Source organism: Rhododendron vialii, chromosome 2a, assembly GCF_030253575.1.
Source record: "Rhododendron vialii isolate Sample 1 chromosome 2a, ASM3025357v1".
In the NCBI taxonomy this organism is placed as follows: domain Eukaryota; kingdom Viridiplantae; phylum Streptophyta; class Magnoliopsida; order Ericales; family Ericaceae; genus Rhododendron; species Rhododendron vialii.
In genome coordinates this window covers 47198201-47226072 of record NC_080558.1, presented here as the reverse complement: position 1 = coordinate 47226072, position 27872 = coordinate 47198201, and the positions used below count along the sequence as shown (strand labels likewise).

The window sequence follows — 27872 nt, the reverse complement described above, 5'->3', positions numbered from 1 at the left end:
CCATCAATACGGCTGATGTGGAGACAATTGATTTCTGCGATTCAAGTGGTTTGGAAATAACTCTGTTTTTGATATTCATCTTCTCAGCATTGACACAAGGCAGAGACATTCCTAATTCATCCCCCACGTTATCAGCACAGACAACATCTGGTGAGCCTAAAGCTGCCATTATAACACAACCGCAAACGAAGCTTTGAGATTTGAAATACACCGACGGCGAAAGCAATTACTAATTGAGAATTTGAGATAGTTTTAACTGCGCAGATAAAAAAGAGAGAGATAGTATTTACTGCGAAGAGGGCATGGGCCCTTGGCATTTATATAGAGAAGAACTACTATATATGCTGTCCAATCCTGGAGGAATGCCAATTTTCTAGTACTAATAGGTTTAGGATTCCAAAAAAAAAACGTGTTAAGCAAGTCTGTTAGTGTTTCCCATCTTCCTGTTCGACCAATTTGGAAATTTTCTTTAAAGCACTCCTGACAAACAAGGCTAGTTCCCAGTACTTATCCCAATTTCTTCGGGACGAATTTTAATTCGGAAAAAGTTGATAATTTTTTTTAAATTCGGGAAATTACACGAGTTTAGAATTTTTATTTGGCATTGTGGCACGAGCTTATCAATTTTATGAGTTAAGGTCCCGTTCCGCTAATATTCTTATTTTTTAAGTACTTTATTCTCAATTTACAAGACATGTCACTCCCTCATAATACATCATATTTAATTTGAAAAATACTTTAAGTACTTGAACACACTTATAAAAACAAATTGTTTTGAATGAAGTTGCTCTAGTATTTTTATTCTATCAATAGGTACTTGCAAACCAACAATTATTAGCTTCCAAAGTCCAAACTAAAAGCATCAACAGATCAATTCTGCCCTGTGGCTAGCCACGACATAAATTATATACTAAACAGTTGAATTTTAAAAACATACTAATTTGCAATATTCCAACAATGAAAGGCACAATTCATAGGATTTTATTTTCGACTACAGAGGTGTCACTCCCCCACAAGTCACCAATGCTTATAAACTTTCCTTCTAATACTTTTTTGGAATACTTTATTCTAAAATTTTGTAATGAATAGATATATAAACTCTAGTTAAAAAAGAAAAAGAGAAGAAGAGAGTATAACTTGCTAAATGAAGCCGGCTCCTTTCCAGTCCAGATCGAGACCGTCCATTGGTAAATATAATGGTTCAAATTTTCTTGTACACTTATACCAGTAAGAATATCCACTTATCAATACATTTGTTAAAATACATCCAAACGACTAAGCCATTGATTGCACCAAATAAATAATTTCGATCAAGATTGTCTCCTCCGGTCCAAAACTTAGACGGTGGAGGATCCATTTCCTTGTTGAATTTACGCGGTTGGCTTGCTTGCCTGCACGATAAAGATTCGCTAATGGTGGCCCCGAGAGGACGCGTGGCGTTATCTAATTGGACCGGTATATCTGTTACGCCGCAATACTCCAAACGTGACGAAGGAGGACTTCCGATGTGCAGGCGAAACTACAAAAATAAAGCTACAATCTAGGACTAGGAGTACTATTACTCACAAACACAAAGTAGGGGGGAGCGTGCGATTTTTGCCATTAGCCATTAACCACCAGTCTATAAAACCTGGCAAAAGGGAATCCGACGTAGTAGTACTTTCAGAAGGGACAAGAGAGAGAGAGAGAGAGAGAGAGATAGAGGTGGAGGTGGTGGTCGGGATCCGGCGAAACTCGTCGGATTTCGTCCATTTTGCTGTTGCTTTTTCCCTGAGGGAGTATCGAATAGATCCAGACTAGGCTAACCGGACGGCGGAGATATGAAGGGCTCCTGCACTCTCGTTGCGTCGGCGCTCGCTGCATCCACCGTGGCGCTCGCATCCTCCTCCACCGCTTGCCACCATCATCACGCTTCCAACCCTTCTCCTCCTAAGGTAGTGCGTATTTTATCTTCTCATTGTGCTTATTATTTTCGCGAAAATGTTAAATTGGATTATGAGAAAGGTAAGCCTTCTCCCCAACCCCAATTGATGAGATTTGACGAGAAATCGAAAGAGCCAATCAAAAAGATATCATCTTTGCTATTCTCTCTCTGTTCCTGGCCAAGTTACTCACAATCTGAATGAGCGATTTGGCAACAAACTCTAATCCTTTCTTTTCTTTGGTTATCAAATCCCTCGATCAAAGGGGCTGTTACTTTTAAATTTCGAGTCCCAAGAATCTCAAAACTTTTCGAGTCAGATGATGTAAGGGCTAACGCCATCCTCTGTTATATTTGGGATTTTCCATCTTCAAGATTTCTGGATTGAGATAATTGTTTGAATATCTGTTACAAGCACAATCTAGTAAAATTCAAATTAAATCTTCCTATGGCTTTTGACATTTCTTTGCTGATGACTTTTTTTCAAGAATGATGATGTTCTTAATGCTCGTTGCATAATCTTATATTTTCAGAGTTGGATTTCTTCTTCTTCCTTGTCGTCACCATCATCGGTGCAAAGTGATGTTACCGGTTTACACACGTCATCATCAAACAAAGAGAAATTCGCGCCAAGATTCGACGGTTTGAGGTTCATTGAAACGTTGGTGACAGCCCACCGGTGAGGAGGGAAACACCGCACAGAGCATTTGATTGGTGGTTATTGATTTGCGTCATTTTCGCGGCCCGGGTCTTAATCAATGGGCACGAGGGTCACGTTTTCTTTTTCCTTCTAGCTTCTGTCAAAAACCCGTACTGGTTCTTGGATCGTCAATTTCAAGCACTCTTTATTTATTTGTGGTTGTAATTCAATGAGAGAGCCCCCACAATAGTGGTGGAAGGGAGTGTATTTGACCAATTCATATTCTTGGTTACCCAGTTCTACTTCTCATTATTTGTCCTTGTTAGTCCCCTTTTCTGTGAACAAGATTGGTCGGGTTGCTCCCAGACCTGTTTTCCCATTTCAGCAAACCCAAAAAATCCCATATGAACATGACACGTGTTATTTGAGGGCCATCAAGTGAGCTGGTGCACTTACAAATGGGTTAATAAATGGAGAGATGCTATTCACACAGAGAAAGGGTGCACAGATCTCGATGTGGGGCCTACTAAGGGTTCCACACAAATGATTCAAGTCGTTCACTAAATTTGAAACATTTTTTCAAGAGCTCCCGCAAAAAAATTAGCTCAATCCGATACCTAGAAGTACTAGATTTAATCATTTAACTTTTCATTCAGCTTTGAACCTTAATGAAAACTTATGTGATTAGATTAAATACTTATAGGTATCGGATTGAATTGATTTTTCATTGAAGCCTTTGAAAAAATACTTTAAATTTAATGAATGTCTTAGATTTTTGTGTGGGACCCGTAATGGACCCCACATTGAAATCTGTGCATGATCTGTGCACCCTCTGTCTGTGTCAACAGACTTGCACTAATAAATGGCCTGTAAATGTGATCCCCATTGGAGTATTTATTGGTTAAAAGCATCTTTTTTTATGGCAATTGCCAAATGGGAAGCATACACTTTTGCTCTCAGAGTCTCAAGTTAAGCTATGCAATGAGCCAGAAATGGGAAGCGTACACGTTGTGCATCTTGCACATTTTTACCGCGCGGTCCACCTTTCAGGCTTCTTGGTAATGTTTGTGGTTGGAATTATTAGCAACAAACACAGCTAGCTACCTCCAATGCTTCCATGCGTTTTAGAGTAGTACGTTGCTCATCTGTGGTAGGTGGGCCGGGCTATAAAGCATGCCTTGTTCTGGTTTGCGTTGTTGTTGGCTGGAGGGTGAAGAATTGCATTCCTTTGGTTGGTGGAAAGGCTTACAGTACTAGCTCAGTGGATTTATCAATCAATCTACCCAAGCGCAATTCCTGTATGGGGAGGGAAACTAAAGAGGCAAAAGACTAGCTGGATGGTATTTGCTTCGCCACAACATAACCGTTGAAATAGCTTGAATTATCCCAAGCATAGGGCTAGGTCATTGTCAGCATAATAACCGAAAAGTCTAAGATCGTACCCACAGAGAAATTCTATATAGCTTGTTCGGATTGTAGGTGTAAGAGTTTGGGGCGTTTACACAATCAACTTTTGGGTTTGCTTTGAAAGGTGGAAATACTCTTATGAAAAAGACTAGAAATGAGTTTTTACTAGATTTAACAAGCGGTAAGGCATAAAAGTTCTTAACACCCGTAACTTAAACCAATCAACTTTTCTCAATAAAAGCACGATTGAATCGCATGACATAGGCTATCAACCGAAGGATTTAGCTGTGAAACCAATAAAAAACTAGAAGTGTAGTTTGAAAAGCGAGCAAGTTCTAAAGTTCTTTTGCAAACACAAGCCGAGACATCGCTCCGAAATCATTAACATTGACAAATTTTGTTATATAAAAGGCGAACCACACACATTTACAAACTAAACCTCAAGTCTTAAGTTGAGAAGAGCAAAATTAACCTAAATCACAAAGTGTTATTCACCCCAGGGTCAAGTCTAATCGACTACTCATACATGACATAAGAACTACGCATGGTGGTAATTGAAGACATAAGATTTAACCGATATAAACAAAAATAAACTTGATATTAACAAAGATCTAACAAGTAGCTACAACATTAATACATGAGAAAATATCAAAACACATAAACTTACTTGAGTTCTTGAAGATTGAAAGCTTGAAAGACTAAGAACATGTAGGTGCGGTCAAAATCATTAACCCTTCACCAGAGGAGACTATTTAACCCTCCAATTAGCTGCAGACACGTGGCAATAGGGTCCGCGCGGAAGAGAAGCCTCGATCAAACCTTAACCTAAGAAAGAATAGTTGACCGATCAATCGAAGGGAGACACGTGTGTAAAGCTTGAAGGAAGCACCCTCGAAGTACTTCTGCGGAAGGAGTAATCCCTGCGGAAGTCCGCCAGCTACGCGGGAAGAGGAAATTGGGCCTCAAGACAGCTTTAGCAATGGAGGGCTATGGGTAAAGCTCCGCAAGTCGCTGATGTTTAACAATTAAAGAGTCCCTAGAGTTTCATCCTGGCAGCAAGGGCAGGGTCCGAGAGGAGCTCCGTGATAGGAGCACAATCGCCGCAGGTCGCGACCTTGCTTCAGCGGGAATAGGGGAGTTTCTTGCGGCTTGGTGGCTTGGGATAGAGGTTCTGTCGCGGAGAATCGAGCTCTCTCGCAGAAAAGAGTCCGCGGGAGGACGAGTTTCTCCAAGATCCAGAGGTACATGAGGGACACATGTTGGGGTTCCATAGGAGCATCGTCCTGAGTCTGACCTAGGCCCAGGTACCCTATAAAAAACCCCTGATTTGCCAGAGTTGACTTTTTCCAGAAAGAGTGTGTGAGCATTGAATTTGAGGAAGGAGAACATTCTTCCCCAGAGAAAAGGTGACCTCACTCATTCAATCTAGAAAAAGCCACGTTAGCCCCGCAGAAGGAAACAAGGGACACGTTGCCTTTGTCTCTTCTGTACCTCTTGCTCCTTCCCTCACCCCACAAGATTACTCCTCCTTTCCTCTTACTAACCATCAACTAATCTCACCTCTCCCGCTCACGCGAGATCTACACGTAAGCAACTCATCGCAGGTTCCAAACCTACAGAAGACAAAATAGAAATCCTAGAAAGCAAGAAAGAAACTTAGGCTTAAAGCTAACTATGACCCTCCTTTCCATAAAAGGCATACAAATCTATATATGGTTCTAAAGTTCAGTTACAAAGGCCCAAAAAGTTCACCAAAATATCCCAAAAACATTCCATATATGAAAACATTTCATAAATGGAAGGTTGAAAAAGTTATAAAAATCTGCAGATTTTTCCTAGACAGTACTGGTACTGGAAATTCCTTAGTACCGGTACCAAGCATCAATGGGCTGGATTTTTTGCTGTCTAGACAGTGGGTATCGGTACTGGAAATTCCTCAGTACCGGTACCGGCTTTGCTTGACAGATTTTTGAAAACTTTGCAGGCTCGCTCCGGACACTCCCGAACTCGAATTTGGGTGTTCTTTGGACAATTGGAAAGCTTGTCGAGTCTACTTTCTAACTCAAGTGGTTTGGATCCAAGATAATTTGTACATCAAAAGATATGATGGTTCTACCCTCAGCTAGTCGGAAAATGAATAGCTTTGGTAAAATCCATACATGTCCTTCAATTCCCTTGACTCTTGGGTGTCCCAAACAACCTCTAAACCATCTTTTTGAGCACCACAATAGGGTGGCACGTGGCCTTGAGTACTTGGTTGCATCCGGAGCATTCCTTGGCGTTCAAACGTGCCTTATTTATACGAATTACCTAAGATACACAAAAACCTACCTTGCATGCAATATCGCATAAAAATGACAACATATATGTACAAACACAACATACTGGAGGATTTAAGCACCAAGAATATGCATTATTGGGTGCTTGTTAGTATTCTTGTTAGTTGCAGCTCTTTTCCGGGAAAGGTTGAAAATTCAAAGGAGACGAGAGTCGGTGAGGTTAGCCGTTTGAGGTTAGCAGTTTTCCCAGCCCGTTGAAGCCTGGTACCGGTACTGAGGGATTTCCAGTACCGGTACTGTATGGAAAAATCTGCAGATTTTTGTTAACTTTTTCAACATTCCATTTTTGGAAAGTTTCCATTTGTGAAATATTTTTGGGATATTTTAGGGACCTTTTAGTCTTTTGTAAGAGATATTTTGCAAGCCTTATAAATAAGCTTGTATTCCATTTATGGAAAAGGTGGTCATTTCTAGTCTTTTTTAGGCCTAAGTCTTTCTTTTGCTTTCTAGGAACTCCATTATTAGTCTTTCAAGCTTTTGAGTGTATTTCCTTCAAGAACTCCTTAAGATAATTGTCATATGTTATTTTCTCATTTGTTAATGTTGTAGCTACTTGTTGGATCTTCTATAAAATCAAGTTTATTATCATTTTTTATTTGTTAATTCTCATGTCTTTTTTTAGCTTCATGCCTTGCTTTTTAACTTTGTGAGTAGTCACTTAGGCTTGGTCATGGGGTGATATCTTTCCCATGGCGTAGTTGTTTTAATGGCTTTTCTATAACTTGATCATGACCTTAGCAAGGAGAAGGCTTAATCTCTAATTTTCGGCCAAACCAAAGGGCTAATACCTTCTTTGACTGTGTGTTGTCCGGAGTTTTAACCTTCGTTTTACACACAGGGCTTGGGGCTTTTAACGCTCCCGGCGTTTGAGTTAAATGTCTTCCAAATGAGATTAAGTCATTTCCGAGCTAATACCATGATTATGCTTGACTTTTAATGTTGAGTGCTTCGAGTTAAGATTGTCTATGTCTTAGCTTAGAGTTGTTAGAAAGAAATGGTTAAATCAACTAAGTCATTGGGCAGTTTGATCCCCTAGACCTCACTGCCTGTTTTCATTAGTTTCAAACCTTATTTCTAGTCTCTTTTCCTTAGCATTTCCACTTTCAAAGCAACACCAAAGTTGGCCGTCTTAAACGCCGAAATCCACCGTATAAAATCTATAATCCGATTAAGTTATTTTTGATTATCTGTGGGTACGATTCCGAACTTTCCGGTTATTATGCTATCGACGATCTAGCCCCTACGCTTGGGGTTTCCAACCTTATATTTGAAGGCGAGGTTGTGGCGTAAGCTGGAGGAAATGACATATATAGAGGCACGGAAACACTAGTCCAAAATAAACTAAGCCAGAGTGATTTTTACATAGTCTAATTCTATTCCTTCCGGAAAATTTTAATCCCCAATAGGTTCTAGTGCTGGGGAGAAAATTCGGAGTAGTGTAATTTATTCACGATGAATGAGAAGGAAGAAAAATTGCTGTAGGGCTGTGTTCAACCACAGTAAAACCATTCAGCCCCGCGGACATAAGATTAACTTGCGAATCTCGTGGGAGGTCATCTACTATATAATTGAAACACAACAATTGAGGAAATAATTTAGCAGAACCAATGGATGCATGAAATATCTACTAGCTAGACGGTCAATCTTACACACTACCTCATATTATTAACCTTGTGATAATTACATATTCTACAGTCCGCCCGGCCAATAGAATTTTTATTTTTTGCTCTGCAAACGAAATTTTTATAAACTCGAAAAGGATACATCGAGGGAAAAACGAGATAAGCATAGAAACTTACTCGAATGGAAAAGGAAAAAAAAAAAAACAAACATCCAATAGATGGTTGGATGTAAACACACCTAAACCTGAATTACAGTTTCAACTTTCGAATTCCATCAAAATATCTCTTAAAGTCCTCCATGTATAAAACTTAATATCAAATTTCGATGGGGTCAATGGGGTCATGAAATCAGGTTGAATCTAGCTAGTTGCACAGAAGATCGATCATTTAAGGCATTGCATTTCGGCCTAACATAAGAGGGATTGGCCTCTAGCAGTTGGAACTTGGAGGGGACCAAAGGGCGTGGGGGTGGGGTCTTGGGGGCATCGTTTCCTACCACGGTGGACTTCAGCCGCACAAATCCATCGCATATTCCCCATTTAGATCAAGATGATGCCACTCCGACCCCACGTCCCATATGGTGGCCTCAGCTATTCAACACTCACATCCTACCTGGGAGAAATTTTTCGGTATCAGGATGTGGCCGTGTTCACGTGGTGCCTGAAGCTAGCACATCTAGGCCGTTCAAAAGTGTGTTAGACAGTTCAGATTTAAACCCTTTCTCTTCTCTATCTCTCTCCAAATCCGAGCCATCCAAAATCGAAATGGACGGCCCAAATATACTGAGTGGGCACCACGTGGTACCCACCCGGCACTAAAAATTTCTCCCTATGTGGTGTTGCCAATGTGATACTCCCAACAATTTACGTACCGATAAATTTCACGGCAGAAACATTTCATTCACTTTTGTTAGGAGATGAGAGACAAAGATCAATAATCCACCTGCACTGATTTTTTATTTGCGTGGAGTAAGTAGGGAAAAATTGGCCATCCCGAGTCCCCAATCACATCACCACACGTGAACTTTTTGAACAACGCGCGAAATAAATATCTTCAGGTGCTAGTAGAGTGGAGTATCATTTTGATTGGGAACTCCATGCCACGTGCCATGAACGGAGTCCGCAACACCAACTTCAAGGCACTCAAACTCCCACTACAAATGGAAACGATAAGTACTAGAAAGCTTCTTCATTCTCACCTACTGCCGCATTTCACCAAAGCCTCCAACAGACTGCGCTTATTAGTGACCTCTCTCTCTCTCTCTCTCTCTCTCTCTCTCTCCATATTGTGTGACTGCTGCCACTTCTCTTCTCCGATATTCTCTCACACTAGATAATCACTAATGAACTAGAGATATTTTCTCGGCCTTTTTTTTTTTTCTTCCTGGTGCTACTTGATCTCAAATCCCATGCTGCTTGCTGCATCACCCTCCTTTGTTTGTGTTCTCATCCTTCTGCACTAGCTAGACACACGAACGAACTGCTAGCTGTTGTCCCTAGCTTTAGTTTACTAGCTCGCAGCTTAATTACTTGTAATTATCTCTCCTTAACTCCTTTTCATTAATAACTTCAATTATGTTTCTTGTAGACTGCAGTTCTACAACTAGCTTTTAGTCTGAATGTGATCGTGCACCATATACGATGATCATTTGACGATCTCGCTTATTTTGTTAAGATTGATATGAATTTTGATTTACGTAACAAAGCCCTGTGCTTGGTGAATACTCTTTGATGTCTGAACTCTGAACTACTGTTTGTTTTTTGTTCTTTTGTCAGAGCAAGGAAATTAGAAATGGCAAGTGTGAATGCGTCATGTTTTTTGTCGAGAAGCTCAAATGTCAACACCGGAGGGTCTTTTACATCAAAAAGTTTTACAAACTTGGCACAGATGGGCCTGATCAGGAACCAAACCACTGCTCACAGTTCGTTAAAATCTATGAACAAGTTGGATTTGCTACAATTCAGAAGCAATGCAAAAGCAAATCCGATTCAATACCGGGGGAAAACTGGACACAGAACTAATTGTCACAGACCGTCAAGCGGCATCAGATGCCAAAGTGGGATGAATATTGTTTTCGTCGGAACCGAGGTGGGTCCATGGAGCAAAACTGGAGGACTTGGCGACGTTCTTGGAGGATTGCCACCAGCCATGGCGGTAAGCATACATCTCCTGCTCCATTGTTTCTTTCATTTGCAAGTGTAATTCAATCGTCTTCTTTGTTTCTCGTGGTAATCAACCAAGTTGTTTAGAATAACAACGAATACTTAACCTTTCTCTGTGCCTAAACATTGTCTAGGCCAATGGGCACCGTGTTATGACAGTGTCCCCCCGCCATGACCAGTACCAAGACGCATGGGATACTAAAGTAGTGATTGAGGTACATTCTATTCAGAAATTCTGTCTTTCCGATGCAGGTTTGACTCAAGGGTGTAACTCTTGGGATTAGTTTCTCTAAATAGTAAGAGTTTCTGCACTGCAGATAAAAGTTGCAGATAGAATTGAGACAGTTCGTTACTTCCACTGCTACAAACGGGGTGTTGATCGTGTTTTCGTGGATCACCCAATGTTCCTGGAAAAGGTTTATTTCTGTCCTTACTCCTTAGTCAGCTAACTATAACTTCTTTTGGAGTATCTATAGACCCGGTAATGGTTGGATCGATCCTAGTTCTGACTACTCTTGAATTTCTGAACTTCCAAAGGTTTGGGGTAAAACTGGCTCTAAGATCTACGGGCCTAAGACAGGGGACGATTACAAGGACAACCAATTTAGATTCAGTTTGTTTTGCCAAGTAAGTTATTTTACTTAGCCTACAATTTTAGTTAATCGGATGAATGATTTTCCTTTTCTAGACAGCAGAAAATGATAACTTGTAGGTGCATTATAACTGCCCGCTATATGATAAATTGGAGAAGTAATCAGTCATAGAGCCATTAGCCATTAAGGCAAAAGTCTGCCCTGTGCTGCAAAGTTGCACGGCTTTTTATTCTGCACAAGAGCAAATCATCCACTGGCTAATTTTTTTCTACTTTTCATGAAGTGATAATTCATGTTGTATCCTGTTGTATATTCTTTAATCGCCTACTGAGGTATTTTATAACCCTACGCGTAATGGTATACTCAGCTCTGCACTCTTAGCTCTTATTCGTTTATGTTGTTCTTAGGCTGCTCTGGAGGCACCAAGAATTTTGGATCTGAATAGCAATGAATATTTCCCTGGACCTTATGGTATGGCCCATTTCCAGATTTCATACCTTCTTCTTTCAGTTCATTAGAAATGGATTAGAACGTCTATTTTCTTCGATGCAGGGGACAATGTTGTCTTCATTGCCAATGATTGGCACACTGCTCTTCTTCCTTGTTATCTGAAGACCATGTACAAATCTAGGGGGCTGTACAAGACTGCCAAAGTAAGATCTCAGTTAGAGTTGCTCAACTACATCCTTAAGAAGTTTGGACAAATGACTAGGGCTATTTGCTAGGATATAACACTGTGTGCCAAATGATGGCAGGTTGCTTTCTGCATACACAACATTGCCTACCAAGGAAGATTTGTTTTTTCAGATTTCTCACTTCTCAATCTGCCAGATCAATTTAAGAGCTCTTTTGATTTCTTTGATGGGTAGGAATGATTGAGTTTTTGAAAGTTATATTGCTAGATACTCCATATCGTGCAATCTTCCGATTCCAATGGTTTCGGAAACTATCTTTTGCCGAGTTACGACAAGTCTTCAAATGTTGCAGGAATGACAAGCCTGTCAAGGGAAAGAAAATTAACTGGATGAAAGCTGGAATATTGGAATCAGATAGGGTCATAACAGTGAGCCCACACTACGCCCAGGAGCTTGTTTCTGGCGAAGACAAAGGTGTGGAGTTGGATAACATCCTCCGTAAGACTGGTATAACTGGTATTGTGAATGGCATGGACATCCAAGAGTGGAATCCATCCGAAGATAAATACATCAATGTCAAATATAATGCCACCACTGTAAGATTCTTTCAAATCTCTTTCCTAGTTCAATTAATGTTAGTCTTCTAGTATTTTTGCGGCTTACAGCCTTCGCTTATTGGTGTTATGTTTTTTAGGTCATGGCTGCAAAGCGCCTTCTGAAGGAAGCTCTTCAAGCGGAAGTGGGGTTGCCTGTCGATGCAAGTATCCCTTTGATAGGATTCATTGGTAGACTAGAAGAGCAAAAAGGCTCGGATATCCTTGCAGAGGCCATTCCTGAATTCATCAAAGGGAATGTTCAGATTGTAGTTCTTGTAAGTGGAATATGAACCAAAAACAAGCTATAGTTCTTTTCTCTTTTTTTGGCTGCTCCAACAATGTGAAGAGAAACAAATTATCATGATGAATCTGCTCTTTGCATCAGGGAACTGGCAAAAAGTATATGGAGAAGCAGCTAGAAATGCTTGAGATAATGTATCCCGACAATGCCAGAGGAGTAGCGAAATTTAATGTTCCCTTAGCCCACATGATTATTGCGGGGGCAGATTTTATGATGATCCCAAGTAGATTTGAACCCTGTGGTCTCATTCAGTTCCAGGCCATGCGATATGGAACGGTAAAGCCTTTTTTCCTGTTTTGCCTGCTGCTTTGATTCTTAGGAACAATGCAAAATGTTTGCTCAAATTGATCATTCTTCTATGAAGTTTTTCTTCTATGGTACTTAAGACAATTACATTGGATTAGGTGCCTATTGTTTCCTCAACGGGTGGGTTGGTTGACACTGTCAAAGAAGGTTACACTGGATTTCAGATGGGAGCTTTCAATGTTGATGTAAGTACTTAACCGCCCCTCTCACATGGCAAGTTTATTCTGCAGTGTCCAACACCTATTTCTTCTCATTGAGTGCTACTAAGTTACTAACTATGGAAATGCCGAAAAATTGTGCCCTTTGGTTGCATTCAGTGCGAAGTAGTTGATCCAGCTGATGTAGCTGCAATAGCAACTACTGTGAAAAGAGCCCTTGCTACCTACAGTACCCCTGCACTGATAGAGATGATCCAAAATTGCATGGCGCAGGATCTCTCATGGAAGGTGATTAGTAGTATCTGAGCACGATTATGGTTTTGATTACACAAACTAAACACTGCAATATGGGAAAATGTTGGACATCAAGTTGTTGTAATCTGTTTTTTTTCCTTAGTTTTTTGGAACAATCCATGGGGATTGATGGATGATGTGTTCCATTCAATGCAGGGACCAGCCAAGAAATGGGAGGAATTGCTGTTGGGATTGGAGGTAGCTGGCAGTGAACCTGGCATTGATGGGGAGGAGATTGCTCCGCAAGCCAAGGAGAACGTTGCCACTCCATAAGCACCATTTTTGCAACTTTCAAGTGGTGGTCATGTATGTGAACTGATGCAACAATTGAACTACCTATGGAAAAACTCCCCAAACCAGTAGGTGTTCTGAATTCTCTCAGTTTCTAGTGGCCACCATGATTTCTGGGGTAAAAAGGAATCACGGGAATTTGGAGTATTCTGAAGGTAGGTGGTATTGTAAAGCCTGGTCTTGGGCTTGGACTAACATATGTGTATCTAACAAATGATTCCTTTTGTCTAACAAATATCGTATGCGTAGGCGTCATGTACAAAGTAATACAGTCAATAAATGCTTCTTGTTAAGAGCTTTTCTTCTCCGGCTAATGGATTGCATGTCATACCAGATGGTGTTTTCAATTGGTGCATGCGTTCCACAAGGTCTAAGGGTTCAAATGTTGAATCTTCAAAATAACCTTTTTATTGAAACACATGGGATTTTTCACTACAGAATTTGAAGGTTTGAACAAAGGCACACCATAGTCTGTTACTCTGTTCAACAACAGAAACTCGCATGAATCGCGACCATTCCAAGTTATAGTGGAAATTTACAGGATCAGTGATTGAAACCTACCGTGTTAATGCATTCCAGGATCAGAACAGTTTTGTAATGCAGTACCCAGCACAAACATCTCAAATGCATTGAGTGCAATGTCCTTTCTCATGGCATTCATAAACGTATAGACCTCCGCATCAGTAATGCAACCAAAGGTGACCCCAATATTAGAGTTTGCAGTTTTCTAATTTCTCGTCGTGATTAAATCCCACTCTTCGGTCCCCATTTATAGCCCATTTTAAGTGTGTCTAACTTGTGGTGCCGTACGGATTCTATGGAAGACAGGCCATACGAATACATCAAGATTTCGAGTACATCAATTAGTGGGTGTTCGGACAAATAAGCCAAAGTGGCTTATTTTTTGTCCTTATTCAAATTTTTTTCGTATCACTTGGCTTATCCTCATTTTTTTTGGGGATTATTGCATCTTTATGACGAGAGAAATCTAAAAAGTATAAAATTTTGATCGAAATCCAATATTTTTTGAATAAAGAAGAAAAAAGTAACTTATTGGCTTATTTTTGTTTTTATGTGGGTTTATTTGGCTCATTTTTGGCGGGAAAGCCAATGGCTTTTTTAGAAGAACAAGCTAGTTACCAAGACTTAATCTTCTGGAATGAAATCAGTTAGCCAAAGAGTCGAAGACTCTCCCGACATCATTAAACTTTTGCATTGATAATTGATCAATGCTTATCATGGCCTACTTGCTACCTTAAGGCTCCCTCTGTGTAAAAACCAATGCATGCTCTGCAAAACAAACACAGAAAAGTAGAATTTCCCATTGCTTTACTAAGCTGATTGTGAAACCCGCATGGGTTAATAAGGAGGTACAGGGTTGTTAGAAACCCCAATTACACCAACAATTTTAGGATTCCACACATATCCCATGTGAGAGAGTTTGTACAATGATTAGTGCAAGTGTTGGTGTCTATTGTATTTTCTAACAATTTTGCTTCCACCACACACAAACACATACATACACACTCACAAGAGAGGTGAGACCTGTACACAATGCAGCCTGCATGCGTTGTGTATTTGTGTGTGATGGTAGAATTTTTCATTTAATTTCTAAAGAGATATGATAAACTCTATATGGCAGGCGAACATCCAAAAGGGCAAACAGTAGGACACTAGGACATAAAAATAAAGACCTATAGAGAAATGCTACATTCGTACTCCTATTTTAATAAGAAAAGATACATATGAAATTGCAGATAGAAGTTAATATGCAGTATAGATTCTCTTTCTTTATGGTCCCACTACTTCATTTTAAATCTCAACGACAGTAATTTTTTTTTTTATTTATGTGCACTTTTATGCGTTCCCATCTTTTGTAAGAAACAATGCCTGCTGATAAGTGATAACACAAGCAATAATTCATAGAGCACTAAATGACAATAACTTCGTCTGCATGTGTTATTTATTGAATATTGATTGTCTGGAATCTGTAAACAAGGAAAACAACCCAGCTCAAAATAAAGCCAACAATATATAATATTATCCTGCCTGCGAAACCATTGCTTGACATTTGACAATACTTCACAGCAGGGTTAGTCCGAGTGGTTGGTGAGTGTGCTATTCATAAAATTGCTTAAGGTATGACTCTTGAAACCAGGCTACAAGAAAGTAATTACTTGCGAATTCTCTAGTGCCGGCGAGGATTCGACCGCACCGGAGAGAGAATAAGTCAAAGGGCGCATAAACTAACATCGACAGCTCTGATTGTCCCACCACCAAAAAAAGACAGTTTTCACGGTGAAGGATCTTGCTTGAACAAACAAGCTAACAACCATCCGATAAAACCAAATCAAATCTATCAAAAGTAACCACAAACCATTAGTAAAGCGCCTAGACTCATCTAAAACTGTAGCATCAAACAACTGAAGGAAACATGTACCAGGCGAAACAGTATCACGTGTTCTATCTAAATTTACTAATTAAAAACATAATCCATGATGAAAGGAGCTCCTAATCATCAAATAAGCTGAATCCCAAGCCTTCCTCATCACTCTCTTCCTTTGCCTCTTCCTGCAAAATTAAACAAGTATTGATCAGCGATAGTATTATTTCTTCTATCTCAATTAAATAACACAGTGCATACATATCTCGACATTTTCAAAACAATAAATATGGGTTTCACCTTCTCCTCCTCAGCAGCAGGTGCAGCAGGGGCAGCGGATGCAACCACGGCAACCGGAGCAGCAGCGCCACCGCCAGAACCAACGTTCATGATGAGATCCTCAATGTTCTTCTTCTCCACAAGCTTAGCAAACAGACTAGGCCAGTATGATTCAATGGTCACGTTTGCAGCCTTCACCATGGCAGCAATCTTCTCTGGCTGGTTTACACTAATCAAAGAAAACCCTTTTTCCACCAAACAATCCATGAACTATCCAAATTCCACAACACGTTCTTGACATTGAAATAAGAAAACCCTCGCTAAAAAGTGAACCATGCAAAATACTTTCTCGACACTGAAATAGGAAATCCTCGCTAAAGTACGCATAAACATGAGTGCATAGGTGGAACATATACATACAGATAAAGATGAAAAGAAAAAGGATACGGTGATGGGAATGTTATCATCGTGAAGGGCCAAACAAGCGTAAGTGCAAGCGAGCTCTCCAACCGACATTGTTTTAGAGGAACTATGTCAAACGAACAAAAAAAGAAAAGAAAATTAGTATTGGTTTAATCGGTAGATACAATAACAGTGATCAATGGGAAAAACAGAGAGAAAAACAGAGAGAAAGAATCAAATAAATACATGCAGACGCTTCTCTGTGCAAAGGAAAGGTTGACGCTTTGGTTTCCTTCAGTAATGCCTAGGGTTTCCACAACATCTAAACCTAACGACGCGTTTTATATAGGCAAATAGAGATTATTCAGTGTTCTAGGCACCCACGGTCATATGATGTTCCGGACTTTTTTTCTGCTGCATACTTTGGCGGTGCTAGTTTACACATTTTTGTGGCTTCACAAAAATGTGTGAAGCCCAAGATACTAAATAAATTTTAGTTAGTAGGCGGTAATTCGGATATGGTTATTTATAATCAGAATTCTGATAGGATCCGGAAATCTAAGTAGTAGTATGCAATCGCTAACAGCATCTACAGTGATATAATCAAAATCTAAAGGTAGGTTGCTAAAAAAAAAAAAAAAGCTGACATTGGAATAATTAAACTTAGCAACCTCTTAATGATTCATTAAATTTTGGCCATTTGAGCAACCACAGTGGAATAAGCAAAACAAAAAATTGTTAAAGTTATCAATGTTGGATAAAAAAAATGCTCACATTAAAATAACCAAACCTAGCAACCTCTTAACAACTCATCAAATTTTGGCGGTTCAATAATCAAAGCTAGCAATATTTTGTCAATAATCAAATTTTATCTCTCAATCAAATACACCAACATTACACAAAAACATTCTCTCTTCCATTCTCTCTCTCTCTCAACAATGTTTTCAAAAAATAATTTTAAAAAACTGTAACTTTCAGATTTTTTTTCTGTTTTTTTCAAAAACTTTTTTTTTTACAAAAAATAATTTTTTCAAATTTTTTAAATAACTATAAGTAAATAAAGTGTGTTTTTCAAAAATCTGTTTTTGAAATTTCAAAACTCTTTTATAGAAAACTGTTTTTTACACAAAATCTGTTTTTAAAAAACTGTATTTATAGTTTTTAAAATTTCAAAAACTATTTGTGTAAATATAATTCTTTCAAAATTTCTCAAAATTGTATTTACAGTTTTTAAGTGAACAAAGTGTGTTTTTTGAAAAACTATTTTTTGTTTCAAAAAACTTTTTTTAACTGTTTCTAACAAACTGTTTTTTTTCCCCTTCAAAAACCGCTTTTTCAAAAAATATGCGTGAAATGAAGGGAAAAATTTTGGAGGACACATTGGTTTTGATTATGGCAAAAAATAACCAATGTGGGATTTATCATTGCTAACTTTAGCAACCTCTAAATGGATAATCAAAATTTGATGTGGCATGTTTTGATTATTCACATTTGCTTATTCTACTGCTGATGCTTAGATAATCAAAACTATCAACATTTTGCCAATAATCAAATTTAGTTGTTCCCATATTTCCTCAATTAAGTACACCATAATTACACAAAAATATTCTCTCTCTTCCATTTTCAACATGTTTTTAAAGAAAAATACTTTTAAAAACAGTTTTTTTTTTAAAATTCTTCTTTTGAAAAAAAAAACTTTTTTTTATTCAAAAACCGTTTTTTTTTTACTTTTTCTTGAAAACTGTTTTTTTTTAAAGCAAAGTTTTCAAAAAACTATTTTCTCTTTTTCTAATAACCTATTTTTATTAGTTTGAAAATTATTTTCTATGTCATAATTTCTAGATTTTTATTAAGTTGAAAAGTTGATATGACAAGTTTTAGTTATTCAATTTTGATTGTACCATATATTGTGGACCTCTATATTACTAACCTTAACAACTCCTTAAATGAATAATTAAAAGATGATGTGACAAGTTTTGATTATTCCACTGTGGATGCTTAAATTTGCCTAAACATCTGAATCCCCTACAAGCATTAATTTATTTTACTGTATGAAGATTAAAAATTGTAGTTGGATTCTCTGCGATGCAAGCCATTTTGGGTGAATTGGGGGTGCTTGCTGTCCCTCAGCATGCGTGTTGGGCCGATATCATTCAAGTTCATATTTTTAAGTTTCATGGCAAACATGAATTATGTGAAAAATTAGTTGATCAAATATCAATCATTTAATATCGAAACAGATTAAACTAAACATAAATGGGATAAATGGGCATTGGTCCAGTGTTGCAATTTTGTTTCAAGATAAATCTGAAATTGTATTAGACGATATTTGATCAATGTGATTTTTGAGATAATTTATGTTCTTAATGAGTTCTAAAAGTAAACCGCTTCTATTAAATCCGCAAAGTCCCCAAAAATGACTCAAACTCGTCCTCTAATGGACAGGAGAAAATCCAAGATTGCTCTCCAAAATGAGCTTCTTTTGTTTGATATTTTGCACTCTGTAGAGAAAGTGATCATACACTTTGCAGAGTGGTTTGGCTTAGTGGTTGGCTTGGTAATGATCAAGACTTGAAAACTAGTAGTTTAATCTCTGCTTGGTCTCAAATTCGAAGTTTTCTAAATAATGAATCAACTCTTTTAGGACTAGTCTATACGAGGCTTTGCTCCGATGCATGTTAAGTCCTCCGCTAGGTGTGGCCCCGACTAGAAAATGAAAATCATGTCGACCAAAGAAAAAGGACATAAAGGTATACACTGGGGGCTACCGACCACACCATCCTCCCCCACCCATTTTGGACAAAGTTCCCTTTGCATACTCTTTCTCAAAGTGGTATACTTCTTCAAAAATACTAGTAGTAGTATGGTTGTGGCCAACAAAATTATTAACAAATGCACCAAAATGATTACAACGAATCATTTGAAATGAATCTCGTTATTAAGGTCGTAGGTCATTAACTCTTGATTTTGGATGACAAGTAAATTAGTTAGCGAAGTAGACGCTTAAAGCTTTCGCAACTTCTTTTCATTGTTTTTTGCAAATAACAATCAGTTCTCAAATCAACCCTCTTTCGGCTGGCTGCTTTGGTGTTGGTTGGCGGTGTTGCGTTTTGGGTTGGCTGTGGGGTGCAGCGGGGGTGACAGCATGTGTGGGTTGTGGCGGGCTGGGTTGGCTAGGGTTAGGGTGGAGATTGGGTGTTTTGGACTTATTGTTTGGACTTCACCCATAATCTGGGTTCTTAGACCATTTAGGTGTTTGGGCTTAATTGTTTGGGTTTATCCTTTATATCTGAGCTTTTAGGCTTTTAGGTGTTTGGACTGCGTCCCATATATTTATGGGCATGTCGATCCATTTGGGTGTTTCTTTGGTTGGCTTTTTGCCAATCAAGAGATTAGGTCTCGTATTGGGCATTTTTTTGCCGTCTCCTTACCCTTTTAGATTTTGTAACAAATTTAAATATTAATAAAATTTCTTTTGCTGTTAAGAAAAAAAAAAGAAATTTCAATTAATAACTGTTATGCACGGGTTTGCAAATCGTGTGGTGGAGAATGGAGGTCCCAATTTCGCGGACTCACCGTTTAATGGTTCCCCGGAAAACTCATTTTCTCTCCCCCCCCAGCATTCCAAAGTCCTAAACTGGGACTAATAGAAGTTATAGATATGTGATGAATAAAGTAAGCACTGGAATGATCAATTGTTACGATTCAATTAAAATAGGAGGATTATTCAATTAAAAGATTCTGCGAATGCGTAATTTATTTATTTTTTCACTACCCAGCCAATACATACGTATTAAGTAATTTGTTTGTAACTAGTTCAACGCACATTTCTATAGGACCCAAAATTATTATACTAGGATTTCGAAAGAAAATGATTAACTAGTGCCCTTAAAGTCACTAAGAGGGGTAAAAACTTGTACGTACACTCTGCTTAACATTTTGTGTCAAACAAAACAAATGTAGAATGATTTGCCAGCTTGCAAATTGCAGTTCCATGAACGATTGATTTAGAATGGATTACGAAGCATTTTTCTATTTTTTGAATTTTAGCGTTCTTCCATTTTTTGGGTTAGGTCAAACAAATACTAGTATCTAGTTACGCTAGTATGTACTTGTAAACAATTAAGCTGTATAAAATTGCAGTATATCCTGATAACTAAGTATTTAACTTGCAAAAATCCGATTCTTTATGTCAATTGGTAAATATACACAACCTACATGTTTGGCTCTTCAAAGAGAAATCCTGATTCGGTCTTTGATATATGGAGTATCAAAGATGATAACTAACTACTTACTTGCTATTAATAAGTTTTGGAACTTTGCTCGATCTCTCGCGCGATCTCAAGTAGCTAGGTTTTATCTGTCCCATCCCATCCCATCCCAACTAATTAAGATTCCTTGACAGACAAACCAGACTTGATTAGGAAGTCACCAAAAGGCCTTGGCATCAAATTATTCCATATATATATGCACTATGCATGCCAAGGGTCCTTCCATCCCTGTCTTCGATCTTCTGTCAAATTCATTGGAATTAAGCATCGGATATTAATTGTTAATCAAAAGGGAATTGGGTAGCTAAGCTAGAACATTAGTACTACGTAATGGGGTAATCAAATAGATTAGTAAATCGCATTTGCTAGAAACGTGATACTGTAGATCACAAAAAAAAGGAGATATAGATACCCAATACAATAATGCCATCCAACCTGGATGGAAATGGTGGCCATGTGATCACCCTGTCGGAACAAATCTCCATCTCTCTCACAGAGTCACAAAACAACTATGAGTTCATCATGGACCACTTCTTGTCCTCCACAGTCCACGTTCACCTCTTTTCTGGATCTTTTTTTTTTCTCCCTTTGTCCCGGGAATTAACTTAGATATTGTTGGATACATATATACGTCTCTCATTGTTACTAAATGTTACATGCGACCCACGTGCATTAGACATTTTTAGATGCAATTTTATCCAAATTGCAAGATGGTATTTTAAGTTATAGTACTGAGAGCGAAACTATGCGCAAAGACATTTTTGGAGAAATTTGGACCCAAGTCACTCAGCTATCTTTTCTTCGGAGCTAAATATTAAAAGAGAGCACAACTATGGGTACGCCATACACCAAAACGTACACTAGATTGTGTGAGTCTCATTCCAGAATTAATCCCACACTAATAATACTCCTTATTAGAACAGCTCAATTTATTTAAAACATTAATTTTAGGATTCCTATAAAAGAACGGTATTTACTTGATCAATTCATTAAATTTGTCTCTACCACTTTTTTTTTAGAGAAATATCATTAATCAAGTCCTTTATGATATCCAAAATAACTTGTTTTTATTATGAGGACTCTTAATTGTGTAGACTCGATCATTGGTAGCGATAACATGAGCATACAAACGATATGGAGAATGGTGGTAGCTAAAAATGTAGATTTTCCAGCTCAAAAACTAGGAAAGGAGAGTGATTAAAAATAATTGGGACACAAAATTGGAGAATTTACCTTGTCTCTAGAAACTGCTACTATTCTCCCTCCATCCCAATTTAATTATTCTTTTTGAAAGTCTGTATCACTTTTCAATTAATTATATTTTATAATTTATAATATTTTTTGTGATTTTAAAAATATTGTATTATAGAATTAATCGAGATCTATTAAACGATATCTATATTGGATATGAAATTCATTACGAATTTAAAAATATCTCATGAAACGACAAGTATAACGGCGCATCCGTCCATGGATCCAATCCAGCTCTTCATACTATCCACGTAAAAACAAGCTACAGTGAGGTGTTTTACGGGTAACTGAAACGACAAATCCATTTAAAAACTATAGTAACAGTTGTCAAACAGATCAGTAGTAGAGTCAAAGAAACCATATTCAATTTGATGACTTTTTTCCAAAAGTTTGGTTGGGCGGTGACGTTAAGTATAACGGCGCATCCGTCCATGGATCCAATCCAACTCTTCATACAATCTACACTACTACAGATTCACAGAATACAGATACCTCCAAATCTCCAACTCCATTTCATGAGTGAGTGAGTGAGTGAGTGAGTGAAGTGAAGTGAAGAAGTAAAACTGTCGTCGACATTCATATTCATTAGCCACCCAACCCAACAGTACAGATATCTTCTCACCGGCCAGGCCACCTAATCCTTTTGTCCCCATCACAGTACACTGTCACTAGTAACTAGTAACACAATATCCCACTCCTACTCCCCTCCTCCTCTCTCACATCTCTCTCTCTCTCTCTCTCTCTCTCGATCCCCAACCATCTCCACTCACTTCTCACCCTTCCATTTCTCCCATGGAGTACTCCAACAGACTCCACTCTCCTCCTTCCATCCTTCTCTTCATCTCAGGTACACTCTCCATTGCTATTTCTTTCCTTATTTTTCTTACAACTTACGATGTTCGGTTTAATTTACGTGCACTTCTATTAATTAATGTTTAAAATTAGCTGAAATGTACTAGCATTTTTTTTAAAGGGATCCTGTTTCCGGCAATGGTGGCTGCAATGGGCATCAACTACGGCCAGATAGCGAACAACCTCCCGTCCCCCGAAAACGTAGTCCCCCTCGTCAAATCCATCGGCGCAAGCAGAGTCAAGCTCTACGACGCAGATCCGCGCGTCCTCAAGGCATTTGCCAACACCAACGTCGAGTTCATCGTCGGACTCGGCAACGAGTACTTATCCAAGGTCAAAGACCCCGCCTCCGCCTTGTCCTGGGTCAAAACCAACGTCCAAGCCTACCTCCCCGCCACTAAAATCACCTGCATCGCCGTCGGAAACGAAGTCCTAACCTTCAACGACTCGTCCCTGACCGGCAACCTACTCCCCGCCATGAACAGCGTCCACGCCGCGCTAGTTAGCCTCAATTTGGACAAACAAGTTACCGTAACCACCGCTCACCAGTTAGGCGTCCTCGAGACGTCGTATCCGCCGTCATCTGGAAGCTTCCGTCGGGATCTGAAGGGATGTATTACACAGATCTTGGATTTCCATGTCAAAACCAGTTCTTCTTTCCTCATCAATGCGTATCCTTACTTCGCTTACAAGTCCAATCCGAAGCAAATCCCGATCGACTTCGTCCTGTTCCAGCCTAACTCGGGGATAGTAGATCCCGCCACGAACTTCCACTACGACAACATGCTGTTCGCTCAGATCGACGCCGTGTACTACGCTCTGGCCTCGGTTGGTTACAAGAACAAGCTGTCCGTGCAGATCTCGGAGACCGGATGGCCGTCGAAGGGAGACTCGGACGAAGCGGGAGCGACGGTGGAGAACGCGAAGAAGTATAATGGAAATCTTTTGAAGCTGATTGCGCAGAAGAAGGGGACGCCGTTGAAGCCGAACTGTGAGCTGAACGTGTTCGTGTTCGCGTTGTTTAACGAGAACATGAAGCCCGGGCCGACGTCGGAGAGGAATTACGGCTTGTTTAAGCCGGACGGAACGCCTGCGTATTTGCTGGGGTTGAACGGAAGTACTGCTGTTGCGACCAATACGAGCGGTGGAGGCTCGAACACCAATACAGGTGGTACGGCGCCGCTGACGCCGTTGCCGCCGCAGGGATCGTCGTCGGGTTACTTGTCTATCTCGTCAGCTTCGGTGAGCGAACTGAATGAACACTCTTGTTGTTGCTTTTCTAACGTGCGCGGGGTGCAGGTTTCAGTTGTGTTTTTTATGCTGCGCAGTTTAGCACTTCACTTTTTTACTCCGTTCAGATTTGTTTTGTGTTTAGAAGTATACTCATCGATTGGGACATTTGCTAAATATCGTAACTAGTGACGGAGAGTCGGACACCTTTCGGCTAACGGAAAGAAAACGACAGTCCAATTATTTGTCGTATCATTTTCTGGTAGTGCTATTTTCCGATGAAAATATATAAACCTTCTTGCGTGTAATGTTTTAAAAACTTCAAAATTAATTTAAAGAGTTATTTGAGATTTTTAAAAGTTGGTGCATTTAAACAAATGTGCACAATATATTAGTATGAAAATATAAAACACCTAACACAACTTTGTTCGGAGCCGTTCAGTGTACGAGAGTCGATGCGTATCAAACGGCTTTTGCCACAGCTGTGTAAAGAGTTGTGTTTTAAATTGTTATCTTAGGATTGCTCGTGAAAAAATTATCTCTAATTTTTTTTTTTTCGAGAGGGCAAGGTATTCATTTTTGTAGCAGCAGTTGATTTTGTGGACGGGACATTCTCATTGATTATGGGAAACATTCCCACTTAAGATAAAGCCAACATTATTTATGTCCATTTATCGGTTAAGAAGTTTGCTGAAACCTCAGGACTCGGGGAGCCTATAGTGAGCTCCCTGTACTGCACCCGTTACTGCGTCATCCGATCGTCCGTTTCCGCAATCGATAATTCAGATTCACTGAAGCACTCTTACGGGTTAAAGTTAACTTTTATCGGTAAGAATTAACAACATATCTGAACTATTGATTGCCAAGATGGACGCTTGGATGCCGCATTACAAGACACACTATGGGGAGCTCAGGGTATTGGGTTTTGTTTAAAAGCTATGATAGATGTGAAGTGTGCATTTTTCTTTCGATAAATTCCGAAATTTTAGTCTCTTATTTGCTCTGTAAATACTATGATACCTAATTATTGGTTTGGTGTCCTCTTTCATTTCAGGGGAAATTACATTTTGCCATCAGTTGGTTCTTTTTGTGCCTTGTGGGGATAATATCATCAGTTGCCTTCTTGACATATTTCTGAGTTTAAAAGTTGCATCACATTCAAACGGGTTAGCTAGATTGCTATGGTGTGAAAATCATGGAATAACAGGGAGCTTGGGAATTAGGTAAAGGTAATTTTCCCCCATCTTTTTCCTTCTTTCCTTGTACGCCATTACTGATATTCTTTGGTTCCAGCAATCATCCTTCTTTGTATCTGGATTGCATTAAAAATTGCCCGTAAAAGCACCGGATGGAGTTGGACTTTGGCCCCCTTCCTCTCCTACCAGCTTTCACTTCTTCCTAGATCAAACGGGCCCACTTGCTAAAGGGGGCGTTTGGTTGGTGCACTATGGAAAAACGTTTTGAGGGTACTACTTTTTTTCTCCATTGTAGGGCACTGATGTGTTACTTTCTATTCTTTATTTCCATTGTTTTGCAGGATGGAGATTAAGATTGTGTAAACTTTTGTAATATTAGATGGAAAGCTACCAGCTGATCCCTCCCGTGTTAGTAAAAATTCTTACTTTTGTGTGAGAAATTTGGATGACATTTCAATTTATCTACGGAGTATGTTTCCTTGTATCCCATGTGTCAAGTGTAGGAAACTTGATGTTAGAGATCTTATTGTACAGTGTCAATCAACTTGCTTCATTTTTTTTTTTTCATAATCAGATGTTCAGACCTGTTTGCGCGCACCTCGACTGATTCCGAAATCCTGAAGTTAACGATGGTACAAACCCTCTAATGACCCCAAAGTTCGGAATGTTTTACCTTTTTAAGATTCGAACATTCGACCTCATAGAGAACAAATACTTGACGCTTTCTCGTGCCCTCTTGCTCAAACCCATGTCAACGTACTGTTCTGTCGGATAGCTTCATAGCTTTGAATAAAAGTCCCTATTGCTCTGGCAATGACATTGATGCATCAGCTAGGCTTGGCCAAGTAGTTAGGTATTTGGCCTCTTGCGATTTTGACGGAATAATAAAAGTCACTATTGAAGCTTGGCCAAACAGTTAGGCATTTAGCCTCTAGCGATTTTTAACGGGCTACATCTTTTGTTTTTTTTGATCTGATAAGCATGCCAAAAGGCTACAAAAAGGGAAGGGAAATGATAATGTTAAAATTGTTTTTGGTGGTGCTAAAACTCCAATGCATAATGGGCTTGTACCATATTCAGTATACAAGTCTTTCTTGCATTGGAGTTTTGGCACCAACAAAATTATTTTGGCATTATCATTATCCAAAGGGAAATGCAATCTGAAAAAAGCATACTACGTAAACTGGGCGGACCTACGAACCCAGGAGAAATGGAGACTAACATCACGAGCCAACTTCCGGATATCCATCACCAACACTAGAGCTTTCGGGGGAACCAATTCAAACACGCTCAAGTTAATGGCTTGCTAGCTATCCGACTCAATCGCCACATTAGAAAGCCCCATATCCCTGGTGTCACGGGGCTGAATTTCGCCTAGATTCTACCCGTGATGGCACCAAGTTTCCAGCAAGACTTGGTCTCAGCCAACACAATAAAACACACACACACGAGTTTGAATGAAGTCTAGCACGCACACCGTTTACAGGAACCCGTCCCAACCTTTTATTGCACCGACAATACAAAGAAAACACTTAGAGTACTAGACAAAACATCTCTCTGCCTTAGACTAAAAAATGCAGTGCCTATATAAGGCTACAATCAATAAAACGTGGCCACTAAGTAAAATGGGATCATGGGATGGCCTCATGACCTGCAGTTGACACTCTCAACTGCCCTAGGGTTGTGTTGGCACAGCCACAAGCTGCCAGCACATAGGAAAATAAAACTGTCTGGCAATAACTGCCTGATTCTGTTGGGGACATCTGTCCCTGCCTGCCAGCAACATGTGCAGAATGCAGTAACCGTCAATAACCGTTTTGCCTGATCCCAATCAAGGCTGTCTGGCTAATTTCGTGATCCAACCCAACTCCAAATACTTAGCCGTTTTCTGATTGCGTTGTCCCACAAGCTAGCTTCCCGTTTAGCATCTATGCCCCAATAATCATCAGGCCTTCACGTCCATCCCAGCTGCCACTTGCCTAATGGACCAGTGCCAACACCAACCGACACCATCGAGTCACCTTGGAAAGACATGCCTGCCTCATGCCTAAGTTTCCACCGGTTGGCTAGGGTGCAAGGTGCCACCGCTAGCCAAGCTTAGCAAGCCTTGAAAATCAAGGTGCTAACAAACCACCTCCACTAAAGGAGGCCGACGTCCTCATCGGTAAGGTTTGTAGGTATTCCTGAACTTGCTTTTCGAACTGCCACAAAGTCACATCCTTTTCCCACGAAGCCTCCGAATCGGGCCTACTCTTCCACTTCACCAAATAGGAGGTTCTCCTATTTTTCTTGCTCTGTCCTTCCATTTTATGATCCAGAATTCTGTCCACCTCTTTGTCAAATTGCATCCGAATCACAGGAGGAGCCCGTTGAGCCTGTTTTCTTCCCACATTTACCAAGTCTGGATGGAATTGCTTTAGAAAACTGACGTGAAATGTGGGATGAATCTTCAACCTGTCCGGCAATTTCAAACGATAAGCAACATTCCCCACTTGCTTTACAACTTCAAAAGGACCATCATAGCTTGCAATCAACCCGCGATGCACCTTCTTGCTATTGATTTTCTTCCAGATTTGGGGAGTAAGTTTGAGCATAACCTTATCCCCAACTTGAAATTCCAGTGGCCGCCTTCCTTTGTCTGCATACTTCTTCATTCGCTTCGCTGCCTTTGATAAACTGTCTTGGGCTTCCTCAAGCAACTCTTGCTTTGCACGAGCAAATTTGTAAGCAGCAGGACACCGAC

General features: G+C 39.5%; 5 protein-coding genes across 12 annotated transcripts in view; 3 read left to right on the top strand and 2 right to left on the bottom strand.

Annotated features, from left to right (window-relative positions):
- The first annotated feature begins 1347 nt into the window (after window positions 1–1347).
- Window positions 1348–2873, top strand: LOC131315845 (uncharacterized). 2 transcript variants are annotated; one of them, XM_058345056.1, is made up of 2 exons: window positions 1348–1934; window positions 2455–2873. In XM_058345056.1, exons 1-2 carry the CDS (start codon window positions 1821–1823, stop codon window positions 2602–2604), a joined length of 264 nt encoding a protein of 87 aa, XP_058201039.1. In that variant the 5' UTR covers window positions 1348–1820; the 3' UTR covers window positions 2605–2873. The 2 variants fall into 2 exon arrangements, with proteins under 2 accessions (XP_058201039.1, XP_058201038.1); XM_058345055.1 differs by having other exon boundaries at window positions 1558–1937.
- Window positions 2874–9025: 6152 nt separating this feature from the next.
- LOC131316490 (granule-bound starch synthase 1, chloroplastic/amyloplastic-like) lies at window positions 9026–13558 on the top strand. Of its 2 annotated transcripts, none has more exons than XM_058345877.1 (14): window positions 9026–9172; window positions 9705–10083; window positions 10226–10306; window positions 10409–10507; window positions 10629–10718; window positions 11092–11155; window positions 11237–11337; window positions 11440–11549; window positions 11672–11915; window positions 12014–12190; window positions 12301–12492; window positions 12621–12707; window positions 12840–12968; window positions 13131–13558. In XM_058345877.1, the coding sequence occupies exons 2-14, from the start codon at window positions 9721–9723 to the stop codon at window positions 13245–13247; spliced, it is 1854 nt and encodes a 617-aa protein (XP_058201860.1). In that variant the 5' UTR covers window positions 9026–9172; window positions 9705–9720; the 3' UTR covers window positions 13248–13558. The 2 variants fall into 2 exon arrangements, with proteins under 2 accessions (XP_058201860.1, XP_058201861.1); XM_058345878.1 differs by having other exon boundaries at window positions 9028–9172; window positions 9719–10083.
- Window positions 13559–15573: 2015 nt separating this feature from the next.
- On the bottom strand, window positions 15574–16720 carry LOC131316130 (large ribosomal subunit protein P1-like). The gene is made up of 4 exons (XM_058345407.1): window positions 16576–16720; window positions 16375–16456; window positions 15949–16146; window positions 15574–15836 (listed from the first exon to the last, which is right to left on the bottom strand). Exons 2-4 carry the CDS (start codon window positions 16441–16443, stop codon window positions 15777–15779), a joined length of 327 nt encoding a protein of 108 aa, XP_058201390.1. The 5' UTR covers window positions 16444–16456; window positions 16576–16720; the 3' UTR covers window positions 15574–15776.
- A 5580-nt stretch (window positions 16721–22300) lies between these two features.
- On the top strand, window positions 22301–25726 carry LOC131317626 (glucan endo-1,3-beta-glucosidase 11-like). 6 transcript variants are annotated; one of them, XR_009197353.1, is made up of 4 exons: window positions 22301–22698; window positions 22825–23945; window positions 24988–25162; window positions 25471–25726. XR_009197353.1 is itself a non-coding variant. In XM_058347158.1 (3 exons), exons 1-3 carry the CDS (start codon window positions 22644–22646, stop codon window positions 25069–25071), a joined length of 1260 nt encoding a protein of 419 aa, XP_058203141.1. In that variant the 5' UTR covers window positions 22405–22643; the 3' UTR covers window positions 25072–25613. The 6 variants fall into 6 exon arrangements, 2 of the variants coding, with proteins under 2 accessions (XP_058203141.1, XP_058203140.1); XR_009197354.1 differs by having other exon boundaries at window positions 22405–22698; window positions 24988–25156; window positions 25471–25613; XR_009197355.1 differs by having other exon boundaries at window positions 22405–22698; window positions 24988–25156; window positions 25227–25613.
- Window positions 25727–25856: 130 nt separating this feature from the next.
- The window catches only part of LOC131317627 (uncharacterized), a 30384-nt gene continuing 28368 nt past the window's right edge, over window positions 25857–27872 (bottom strand). Inside the window, exon 3 of the mRNA XM_058347159.1 lies at window positions 25857–26478. Coding sequence (XP_058203142.1) covers window positions 26420–26478 — 59 coding nt within the window. The 3' untranslated portion in view covers window positions 25857–26419. The remainder of the gene's footprint in view (window positions 26479–27872) is intronic.

What these genes read in the sequence shown, in the direction of transcription:
- LOC131315845 (XM_058345055.1), top strand. Translation starts at nt 1,821, where the DNA reads ATGAAGGGCTCCTGCACTCTCGTTGCGTCGGCGCTCGCTGCATCCACC. An exon ending in ACCCTTCTCCTCCTAAGGTA is followed by an intron (nt 1,938 to 2,454) that starts GTGCGTATTTTA and finishes TTATATTTTCAG; the next exon opens with AGTTGGATTTCTTCTTCTTC.
- LOC131316490 (XM_058345877.1), top strand. Translation starts at nt 9,721, where the DNA reads ATGGCAAGTGTGAATGCGTCATGTTTTTTGTCGAGAAGCTCAAATGTC. An exon ending in TCAAATATAATGCCACCACT is followed by an intron (nt 11,916 to 12,013) that starts GTAAGATTCTTT and finishes TATGTTTTTTAG; the next exon opens with GTCATGGCTGCAAAGCGCCT. An exon ending in AGGCCATGCGATATGGAACG is followed by an intron (nt 12,493 to 12,620) that starts GTAAAGCCTTTT and finishes ACATTGGATTAG; the next exon opens with GTGCCTATTGTTTCCTCAAC.
- LOC131316130 (XM_058345407.1), bottom strand. Translation starts at nt 16,443, where the DNA reads ATGTCGGTTGGAGAGCTCGCTTGCACTTACGCTTGTTTGGCCCTTCAC. An exon ending in ATGATAACATTCCCATCACC is followed by an intron (nt 16,147 to 16,374) that starts GTATCCTTTTTC and finishes AGTGTAAACCAG; the next exon opens with CCAGAGAAGATTGCTGCCAT. An exon ending in CTGCTGCTGAGGAGGAGAAG is followed by an intron (nt 15,837 to 15,948) that starts GTGAAACCCATA and finishes TTAATTTTGCAG; the next exon opens with GAAGAGGCAAAGGAAGAGAG.
- LOC131317626 (XM_058347157.1), top strand. Translation starts at nt 22,644, where the DNA reads ATGGAGTACTCCAACAGACTCCACTCTCCTCCTTCCATCCTTCTCTTC. An exon ending in CATCCTTCTCTTCATCTCAG is followed by an intron (nt 22,699 to 22,824) that starts GTACACTCTCCA and finishes TTTTTTTTAAAG; the next exon opens with GGATCCTGTTTCCGGCAATG.